This window comes from Perca fluviatilis, chromosome 17 (assembly GCF_010015445.1).
Source record: "Perca fluviatilis chromosome 17, GENO_Pfluv_1.0, whole genome shotgun sequence".
NCBI lineage: Eukaryota > Metazoa > Chordata > Actinopteri > Perciformes > Percidae > Perca > Perca fluviatilis.
Window position 1 is genome coordinate 24,579,230 of NC_053128.1, and position 11,876 is coordinate 24,591,105.

Here is an 11,876-nt window from a genome sequence, read left to right on the forward strand (position 1 = left end):
CAATCCTCGTGTCTTATTATAACAGAAAATTAACTTTGCATTTCAAAAGCGTCCCTGATTCCTACAGCACAATATCAGGTTTATCAAATGCACTTGGAACAGAGTTTCCACTTCAGATCCTTAACACTTCTATAATGTGAAAATGGTTTGTGTGTGTGTGTGTGTGTGTGTGTGGACTGGAGTGAATCATACCCCCACGACAGTGTCTGTGGAGGTAGGCTACCTGCTCTTATTGGCAACTGCTAACGCCTCTTCAATGATGCCAAAAATAAAACAAACAGGATGAGTCACGTCTCTGCTTATGCTGGTCTCTCTTATTAGGGAGACCCTGCTTTGAATCTGTGTCTCCCACTTGTGTGGAGACATTTGAAAGCATGTTCTTCAAAGCACTGCAACACACTGGAGTCAGTGTCGTGTCTACACAAGATAAAACACAAAGGTGAAGTGATTTGTAGTCAGAAAAATTAGGTTTACACTGTGGTCACTTTAACTTGACCTTAGATTTAATTACTTTGTTTGTCTCCACATGTTAAAAAGAGAATCAAAGATACATTTTTAAGGCAAACATTCCACTGTAAGCTGTATTTTATAACACGTTATATTCAAAAAAAGAACTATTTTGGTAAAGTTAACTATAAAACTTTACCAGAGTTCATGATAAAAGTCATTTTTCTTGCTGTCACATTAAGAACTATAAGATAATTTTTTTTGACAAATCTTGCATGAATGTGTTCTACAGTCAACAGGTGGCACAAGTAGAGAAACTCTAGGATTTTAAATGTAAGATATAATGTGTAATATTTAACATACATTAAGTACATATTTATTCTAGTAGCTGTGTACATTTTACTAGCGGTTTTAAACAAGGCATGTCCAGGAATTTGTTTTTCTTTATACATAAATTATAAATGTATTTTAAAACTATAGTGCATAGTTTCTGTCGCCCCCATGAGAAATTCTAAGTAATGACAACAACACTGTCAGCGCGTCCACATGATACAAGCCTTCCGTGATCGCACACACGCTCCCACCCCTCCTCTACACAGTTGCTAGCGCGGGAAAGTCACCGGAAGCCACAATCTGAACACAGCCATACTGTGAAATACAGAGAGAGTTGTGTGGAGCTGAAAGTCTTTATTATAAATTATCTTTGTAGCAACTCGTTTGGCAATGGCTTGAATGTAACGGATGTTCATTAATATCAAAAAGTTACGCACTAAAGCTTTAAGGTTGGATTCTGGTATGTTTTTAATCTAGTTAAATTTAAAAAAATTTAATTCTAGGCAAAGATTATTACATTAATTAAAATATGATGAAATTATTCAGTATTTTTCCCCAGAATTAGATCCTGGCAGTGTGGAAAATGCATTAAACCAATAAGATTTACAAAAAATATAATTAAGCAGTTAACTTAAATTACGTTTTGTAGTTTTTGGTAGTCGAACGTTTCTTTGGGGGGTTGGGTTGGGGAGTATTTGTAAAATCCTGGCGATGGCACTGGTTCAAGGATTCATTTGGATATCTAAAAGGGAGTTGGTTTAATCTAGAAATAGGCCTTTCCCAACAAGTTGGGGTAACATTTAACTATAAAGGTAAGGGTATTAGGCTCAGCAGAGGGGTATGGATTAGGTTTTCAAGGAATTGCAGATCCCTTGTATATTATAGCCTAACAGATACTCAAACGTCTTTTTGTTATTTTTGTGGTGACATTTCCAATATATCAGCAAGAAGCTCTTTGTATAGCTCTACTGCATGATACTGTGAAGCTTGATTCTGTGAACACGCCTTCAACGTGAGTACTACATTTATCCAAGAGTTGTGGATATTCAAGAGAAAGTCAAAAAATTATCACACTTTCCTAATTTTATGACTTTTATGATCTCAATGGAAATGTGCTGATGTGTTGCCCACTTCACATTGGACAGGCACAGACTTTGAGCACACAGATTCAATACTGTCAACACAAGGAGCTGTTTGTTGGCTAAAAGGAACCAGGACCTGAATTTTCCACAGACTCTTTCCCGACCTTTGCACAAACCTCCCCTGGAGACGTACAGCCTTAAACAGTGTGAGAGCCAGAGTTGACAAAAACACTTTCCCTTGTATGTTCACTTCAAACAAGCAATTTTATTTCTCTTTCCAACAGAAAAACAAACTAAGCTAAGCTTGGCAACATGTGCTTATCCTCCCTGAGGTTATTTCTGAAGATCAACCTGGATTTATCAAGTGCCAGTAATTTTCCGTTATCCACTTACTCTTCCATCAATCATACCACCATTTTTTAAGGTTTATTCGAGATTTGTTTTGGTGATACACTTAATTAACCGGATTAAACTGATTCTTGCTAATTACAACAAAACTGACATAGTAGTTCTGAGAAAATCATGCTGTAGCACTTATTATTGGCCTTAATACTAATTAACTAACCAAAAAGACTGTGTCGGTGGGGGAACTAGTCATCAAGGCCAAATAGAAGGTTGTAGAGGAACTTGTTAGTGGTTCAGTTTGGGTAAATATAAACACTGAACTGTCCATTTTTACACTGGTGTTGCTACTTTATCTATTTTTTATATTACATATCTATTACATCCCATTCATGATCATTACTCTCAGTATGCTAAACATGAAGCTAGAGCCAGCAGGCAATTAGCTTAGCATAAAGACTGGAAGTGAGGTGAAACAGCTAGCCTGGCTTTGCCCTTGTCGTCACGGAGATTCCAAGAAGTCACTGCATTTGGCAAAAGAATTGTTCCAGCACAAAAATGCGGGTAAAATTACTTTACGCTAACATCACTCTACATTCACCTTTGTTCCTGAAGTTATATTCACATGACAGCTAGTTCACAGTCTTCGTGAGGTCAATGTAAACATATTAGTCATATGAGGTAGTTGACTATGGCATATGGCAATTGTGATAATCAATTTATCATTTAATCGCAAAAATGGCGAAACATTTGCTGATTCCAGCATCTCAGATGTTTTTCAAAAAAGCTTTTCTCTGCTTTATATAATTGTAAATTGAATATTTTGGGGTTTTGGACTGTGCTCTGATTAGGGCATTTTTCACAATTTTGCATCATTTAATAAATTTAAGGGACTGTGCGTTATTTACTTATGGGGCCACCGGAGGAGTTTTGGGACCTTTAGTCAAAACAGACATGACCCTCCCCAGGAATAATTTTTCTATGAACCTCCAAAACGATTTGGAAAAAAGGGCAGCACGGTGGCTCAGGGCAGCACGGTGGCTCAGGTTCTGGGTTCGAATCCAGGATGTCCTGGGCCTTTCTGTGTGAGGTTTGCATGTTCTCCCCGTGCTTGTGTGGGTTTCCTCCGGGTGCTCCAGTTTCTTCCCACCATAAAGACATGCATGCTAGGTAACTAGGACTACAGTTGAAAATTAGCCAACTGGCGCAATCTAAAGAAATGTAATGTGCATTGTCCTAATCAAATAAAATATGCTCATGACCCTCCCCCAACAATTTATCAATACCTTCTGCACTGGTTTGCGCTTGGCAAAGATATACAGATTACCATTGCTTTTTTACCATTGACATATATATTAATGGACCAATAGACCCCGTTGCTCTGGACGGAGACCAGTGAAGGCTATTAGAAGCACTTTTCCGGTGATGGCCAGCTTTACTGCGCAGCCTCCAACTGACAGAGACAGCGTAAATGTGACGTGAGCAACGTGTCTGAAAGTTGTAAGTGTTCTGGTAGCTGTGCCAAGAGAAATCTCAATCATTCCCAATCTTACAGAGACGGAGAGTGTAGGTATATGTAAGGAGATAACATGGGCACAGGCTAATTATTGCTAACTAACATGCTAGTTAACATTAGTAATTAAACCTAAACAGCTAACGTAAGTCGAAACTGCCTGCGAGCTTCTCCTGTACTATACGGTAATTCCTCTACTGTGCGACAGTAAGTCACTTGGTTATGACACAATCGTTAGCCTATTTTTACAAAAGCGTCTGCTACGGAGCCATAACGTGAGGTACAAGGTAATGGAGCCTTTTATACGTTGTTGTGTTTCTTTCGAACTAAACAATGGACAAATCGAGTCTTTAAATGCTTCGGATGTAAAGTTATTCTCAGTAAAAAAAAAATGGCGCCATGATGGCTCGAGTTCTGAAGCGAAGCTTAGCCCCTTGTTTTTTATAGCAATGACATGCGTGACTAAACCTCTCTATTCTCATCTGACGCATCACACTCCTCTGTTATGGTGTGGTGGCCATTTCAGTAGATTTACTCACAAAAATTGTTGTGGAAACACAATAAGCATGGAAACTAAATGCACACTTCCTGCATTACTGCATTACTTCAAATACTAAGTTACTCCTCTAGTAAACTAGTATTCACATGAAATAAAACAATAAAACATTGAGACCATTCAGCAAAGCACTCTGGGTAACATTCAACACACAAACTGGTTGCTATGGACTCGTCACTAGGCTTCCTCCACTTCGCCGTTTAAACAAAGTGGAAAAAACGTATAAAAGTCCAAATCTACACAAAACCCGCAATCAATTAGTAAGCTGACATCAAATGTGGCATTTAGGAAACCTTTATTGCAACCTTGGCACGGTAAGATGTCCAGACTAGCAACATTAATTTTCATTTTTTGCGTCCTGCTGCTCGCATCGTCAGCCAGGAAATATTTTTTTTACTAAGGCAGTATATGAAATCAGATGTATTACCTACCACCATTTAGTTGTTTTGTGTTATTTAGCTAAGATATTTATAAAATATCTGGTCATGCCAGACGTAATTATTCCACTCATTTTTTAAACAATGCAATTACCCGTTTCAGCCACCAGGGGGGCAGTGCTCTCCATGCCCCACAGCCAAACTCATGGATCAGACCCATCTGATAGTGAAGGAGGGCTGAGACTAAGAGCTACATGGAAAAATATGCACCAAATAAGCCACTGTGAAATTTTGCTGTTTCTATGAATACAAAAGTTGGGTAACCCCTCCCCCCTCTGGACTAAATTTTTTTTGGATGACCCTCCCCTCAACAAAGAATAAAAAGAAATGACCATCCCCTATTTTCCTCCGGTGGTCCATTCCATAAATACCGAACGGTCCCTAACTATTAATAAATCAATAGTAAATGACAATTATTATTTGCAGCCTACAGTGAGCATCTGGGGAGGCCATTTAAAAAGGACCAGTGACTCTTAAGGCTCTTATATACTAGACGCAGCCCAGCTGGCGCGTGCAAATGTGACATCATGGGATCGCCGTGACTATTTATACCCGCACTGGTGCTCGCGACACTAGTTGAAGTCTTCTCCTGAACAGCGGTGGCGCTAATGAGCAAAGGCTACCGACGTTGCTCTTTCTACGGACTAGAAGAAGAAGAAAAAGGTAAACGACGGCAGAACTTGCAGCAGCATTGCCGTCAATGCCTCGATTTGATTAAATGACCTACTTCGTCGGATCAAGCCTTTCATTCACCATAAAAGAGCTCATCTTAACGCAGTAAGTTACCAGACAGACTTGCAGTCACTCTGAGAGTCCTGGCATCCGGTTGTCGGCGAACTCGTTCAGGCCTCCTGTTTCCGCTTTGTCACGCACCGCTGAAAAAAAAAAAAGAGCCGTGCGCAACCTCTGCTCGCGCACTATAAATTGGGCGCGCCAGCAGGATATTACGTCATTTTGACGTCACAATGGCGCGCGCCACCTTGGATGCGTCTAGTATATAAGAGCCTTTAGTTAGTTGACATTTGTATACTAATCTACCAATGCATATTGTCTTAATATCTAATAGTTAATCCATAATTATGGATCACAGAAGACCCTTAAGCTTCCTATACGTACAGCAGAAAGATCAAATGCTAAGTGTAGCAAATGTGACAAAGATGAAGAAGTCTAAAGCACACGTGGAGGAAGCGGAACAGGCGTGTCATGCTTTTGTGTGACCGACACACTTTGAATATTAAGGCTATCAGTGAACTCATCCTGGCTCACACTCACCACCGTGTTTTAAAACTGCTCTCTCCCTCTCTCTCTTTTTGTCACATACATACCCCCCCCCCCACACAAACACAGCAGCACTGTGTGTAGTGTCAGTGTGCTAGTGCTGATTGGCAGCATGTGGTTTCTCCTCAACCCTAATCTGTTGCACACGTGGGGCGCAGCACTCATGGACAAGCCCACAATATGTCTCCGGTAGGAAGTACGATTGCAGTGTGAAACCCTAGGACTTCCTGTCCCTCTGGGCTATCTGGATGCACAGACTCAACTCACAGTGGAGGGACGTGCACTCGTACACACACACCCCCAAAGCAACAATGACTCAACAGCTTAGTAATCAACCACAAAGACACTCACTGTGCTGCAGCATCAAAACAAAACATGAACTTTAGAGGCTGAGCAGGCATCACTGTGAGTGGAGCACCCATAGTGATCCACACTGGCAAAGCACATTGCTGGACCACACCCAGTACGTCATGACTCATCAGTCCCCCTCGGTTGTCCGTCCATGCCAACAGAAACGAGGGGAAGGAAATAACAGAGAGAGGCAGAAAGGGAGGGGAGATCATGATGAGAAGAATCAACAAGGAGGACACAAAGAGACACAAAGAGAGCAACAAACAGATGAGTGCATTGTGGGTGGGACTCACCAGCTCCACCGAACCATAGTGTTTCCTGCTGAAGTCTCCACGCCTGCAGCCCAAGTCCTCCGAGGCAGAGCTGCAACACAAACGCATGGTCAGACACATGGCCTGTCTGTCCTCCATCACATAACACAGACATACATAAACTGTGGCAGTTGCTGCATCTGCTTTTCTACAGTCTTTTTTTCTAATCTCGCTTCTTGTCCATGCCCACTTGGTTCACCCTACGTCTTTCTCTCTCTCTCATGTTGCCTTTTTCTTTCTTTCCCTTCCTCCTGTCTGAGTCTTTGTCGGTGTGGCGGGGCTGCTGGTGGCATGGTGACTGGCCGGGAGCGGCGGCCAACCCCAGTTCTGATTAAGACGTGGGTCCTGATTGAATTAACTCCAGTGATAGATGGAGACTGGCTGGGAGAGCAGACTGCTGGTCCAATAACCAAATGCGCACACAGAGTAGATATAATATCACTAAAACATAGAAAGACACACACACACACACACACACACACACACACACACACACACACACACACACACACACACACACACACACACACACACACACACACACACACACACACACACACACACACACACACACACACACACACACACACACACAGCTAGCTTGACTATACTGTAGACTCTTGAATCTAACTGAAGAAACCAGAAGCATCAAATGCATTCCAAATATTTTTCAGCTTAAATTCAAACTTTATCGTTTCAGCCATTAGTGCATTTGTCTTGTATTCATTATGCCACCTGAGCTCTACACATGCTTCATTCACCTAATTACCCAAAACATGATTTTATGGCCCAAGGAATCTACAAAATATGGAAGCGAGTGGTAAACCGTACGTGTGGGGTACATGGTGGGGGTATTTTGTATACCTTTTGTTTGCATATATCGTTGATTGTCTGAGGGGTGATATGACCTGCATGCCTTCTGCTTCCTCTAGACCACATCCCCCACTCCTCTTATACCTTCCCCTAACTCTTCTCCTCTCTGGTCAGGTTTCTCTCTCTCTATCTCTGCAGGGTGGGGCTGTTAATACATAATGTACGCTCAAGCTTAAAGGACGCATTTTAAAGTGCGTCCGTGCTACAGGATGTATCCATCACTGTTTCCTTACCCACTCTCCTCCTCTACATACTGGTGATTGGGGTGGGGACTGCTGCGCCTCCACAACATGTGCTCCATCACAGCTTATACCTTTATGTGCTCCCACTTTTTCTTCTCAGCAACCAGGTTGCTATCTTGTCCACCCTTCACCTTTCCTCTGAGAGGGGAATCAGGAAAAGCATTTTACCTTGGTGGTGGGAAGATTAAGTGATACCACCCCACCCACCTTCCTAATGAAAACCCCTCCATCTCCTAGTGAAAAACATCTCCTTCTATAAAGGCTTTGTGTGATATTTAATGGTACTTATGGATGAACATTTTAGGGCTGAACTGAGCTTTTTGTTTTGGAATTGCATGCGTTATCAACATTTATAACCTTAGTTGGTTTGGCTTGAGTATATAGATGCATTTAAGCAGTCACTTGCACAGAAAGATATGTTTTCAAAACCACAACACTTGGCTGTATAATGCCCAAAGGAAAAAGTGCCAGATTGAGAATGCATTCTTGTGTACTTGGGGAAAATATGTCCAATTTTAGCTTTATCGCTTTAAAATTTAGAGATATTTTAACGCATGTAGGAGGTGTAGCCCATAGTGAACTAAGAACCGTTTGTGCACAAGGTGGTTTCTGTCAGACCAAAAAGCGGCGCTGACACCTATTAAAGAGGTGGAATGAGCCAAGGAAGTGCCTTAAGTGTGATGAGGAACATGTACCTGTCAACAGAGCTCCGGGAGTGCAACAGAATGGAGAGGACATTCAGATTTCAAGCACAGCATGTTTGAGGAATCAAAGCAACAACAAAAAGATCTACAATGTGAGCTTGTTCATCTTGTCAGGATTTTTTGTTCTATTCACTATAACAAAACTAAGGATTGAAATATTGAGTTTTGATCCAAGATTTATTTTAATGGATTTTAAAATGTTCAACTTATTTTTTTCCAAATGAATACAGCTTCACAAGCTCTGATAATATAAGGTTTGATGCCCATTTTATAATTCTTTCCTTTTTTTTAAACTATGCTGGCTGCGTGGCTTTATGGGATGGCGATGTCAGTAAGTGGTTTGGCCCAACATTTACTGAAATATCTAATCTATCTAACTATTGGATGGATTGCCATGAAATTTGGTACATTCATGGTATCCATATGATAAATTGTATTAACTTTGGTGATATTTTAACCTTTCATATAATGCCAAGACATGGCTAAATACCTGCAAAACTAATGAAATTCCCATCAGCTTCAGCTGTAAGCTTACTTTCTGTTATGTGCTAATTAGCAAATGTTAGTATACTAACACACATCTGCAAAATGTTAGCATGTTAGCATTGTCATCGTGAGCATGTTAGCATACTGGCAATAACATTTAGCTCAAAGCTGTGCCTTTTGTAAGTACACATGCCAACATGGCTGTAGAATCTTTGTCTTGTGATAATAAAAGCATGACTGCCTGTTACCTTACACTCCTGACATGCTGCTTAACATGTATCAGAGATATAACACAGCTGAAACCATTATCCTGCACTGAAAGCTGCCCGTATGTTTGGAAATCATAACTAGAACTCTGCACCACAACGCTTCCCTCACTTTTCAGCAGCGTAATGGCTGTTAGCCAAAGAAAAATGACTTTGAAAGCTTGGACCAAAGAGAAATAGCTCTGAAACAGAAAAGAGGTAAAATGAATATTCATTACTCAACTGCTGCCCTTAGTAATGGAGCACGGGAAAGGTCACAAATTGTGGTTTCTGTCACAAGACAATGGACAGTCACCACTGAAAGGCTCCATACAGTACAGTGAAATGTGAAGTATAAATCACACTGCCACCCATCATATTAAACCTCATAGTGCTGCTCAAGAAAAAAAGCCAATCCTTTTATCGGTTATGTCAAACACTGTATGACTCTTTAAACCCATCACTCCATAAAGTTGCTCTTTTTGAGATTGTGTTGGAAAGAAAACACAAGAAAAGACCTTGATGTTAACAGGTGTAGAAGATAACACAAGACTCTTGAGAATTACAATGAAGCGAATAAAAAGGCCCAACATTCAGAATTTATCAAACATTCAACAGCTTTTCTGTCTCTTACATCCAGATCTGGCAAACCCGTGACAATCTAAATAATTTAAATGGCAGTCGACTGCTGCAGTTCCTAGGAAAATTAATGCAGAAATGTGTGCTTAAAATGTTAAATGATAGAACTGTGGTGTAGTCTCCCCCCCCCCACACACCACATGTGCAACAACAGGTTCAATTTAGAAACTTTGGTAATTCATTTTGGGAAGTAAACCATTTTCACCCAATTTGAATTATCTGATCTCTGCGGTAAGACGTGATTGTTAATTTCTTCAAAAACAAGTTACAGATTGGTGCACTACATGCACAGTGCAGATGAATACTAACCCATCATACACTTTTCTATCAGAGCCTCTATATTATTCTTAACAAAAGAAGTAAAAAAGTAAATTTGCAACAGTGATGTATAGAATCTAGAAATATAAGGAAGAGGCGGACAAAGATGCAGATGATTATTACACAAAACGGAGGGAAAAAAGGCAATTCATGCCATAACAAGCCATGACAGCATTTTGATAAGTCATATAGCATTTCATGGAAATTTCAGGACATCTTTGGCTCTTCCCTCTCCGCACAATTGATGCGGCATGGAAAGGAGGCGTCTCTGCTATTGGCAGCACTGTGCCATAAGAGCTTTATGTTCACTATAAGACCTCTCTCTCTGTCACTGCAGCCCCAGTCTCTTGCTGATAAAGAGCTGCAGGACTTGGACTACTGTACATCTGAACTCATCTGCAGGGTTTAAGCCAGATGCATGCTTTTAGTGTGGCAACATATGCCAGAGCTGCATGCACCTCCACTCTACAGTAACATCAACATGCATGCATGAAAAGCATGTCATGCATAATTCATAATTTTCCATGCACATACTTAAATATCTGCTTTCAAAAAAGGAGATGGATCAATTAGGCTAATAAGCAACAGAATACCCGCACAGAATACCCGCACCGACTCAGTTTAGAATTTCATAAAACTGTCGACCAAGCTGCACATAAACCTGCGCTGTGGTTCAATTAAATGGTGTTGTGACTAAAAGAGTCTGTTGAGGACAGTCAATACTTCCAGACTGGAGACTTGTGGATTCAGTGGCGCTCAGTTTCCCAGCCATCCCAGAGTAAACGGAAAAAGATCAACACATTTTGCAATTGCAATTTGCATAACTAGACAAGTATCAAAACTCGACCAAAACAGTGGAAACATTATTTGCCGATTGAAGAGCGTAAAAGGGCACCAAAAACTGTTTGCACACCGGAGCAGGTGTCTTCTGCTTTGTCTCATTTGTTCGGGTCTGCATGATCAAATATGCCAGTGCTGCAGGGATATGACAGAGCGACGACAAAGAGCTATGCATTCAACAGATGAGAGGTGGCATGCGGAAACACAGATAAGGTTTTTTTTTTGTTAGTTTTTTTTACCGTTGATTGAAAGTCAACAGTTTGTTAGAGGCTGGATCCACACTGTTCATGTCCCCATGCGATGTCAGTCCAGCGGACAGGAGACAACAACAAACCGGCGTCTCCTTTTCTCTCCGTGGGTTTCTCTTCTCGTTAAGAGCGCCGTAACGGCACTGCAGCGCAAACTCCGACAACAGCTGATCGAAGCCCTGTTGGTGGTCGGACTCTGTCTGGCTCTGGTCTCTGCGCGCAACTGGTCACAGCATGATGATGAAGCGGAACCTCTCTCTCTCTCTCTCTCTCTCTCTCTCTCTCTCTCTCTCTCTCTCTCTCTCTCTCTCTCTCTCTCTCTCTCTCTCTCTCTCTCTCTCTCTCTCTCTCTCTCTCTCTCTCTCTCTCTCTCTCTCTCTCTCTCTCTCTCTCTCTCTCTGCAGAGCAAAAGGCACCATTCAGAGCAGAGTATTATTATCGGGTTGTAGTTTTTTTTCCCCTTCTTTGAGTTGCTGTTACATCACCGTCAATTACGTGAAGCTTCTATACAGTTACAATATCCTGGAGCGCAAAGTGATGTCAGGATGAAAGACATCATCCGGTGTGAGCACGGAGAGAAAAAAAAGAAGATAAATTTACACATGCATTTATGATTTTATGCTCTCAAATC

General features: G+C 41.2%; 1 protein-coding gene across 1 annotated transcript in view; it reads right to left on the reverse strand.

The window, feature by feature from the left end:
* The window catches only part of garnl3 (GTPase activating Rap/RanGAP domain like 3), a 56,936-nt gene extending 45,466 nt beyond the window's left edge, over positions 1-11,470 (reverse strand). Inside the window, exons 1-2 of the mRNA XM_039779850.1 lie at positions 11,237-11,470; positions 6,633-6,702 (exon numbers count right to left, since the gene is read on the reverse strand). Coding sequence (XP_039635784.1) covers positions 6,633-6,702; positions 11,237-11,286 — 120 coding nt within the window. The 5' untranslated portion in view covers positions 11,287-11,470. The remainder of the gene's footprint in view (positions 1-6,632; positions 6,703-11,236) is intronic.
* Positions 11,471-11,876: the final 406 nt, after the last annotated feature.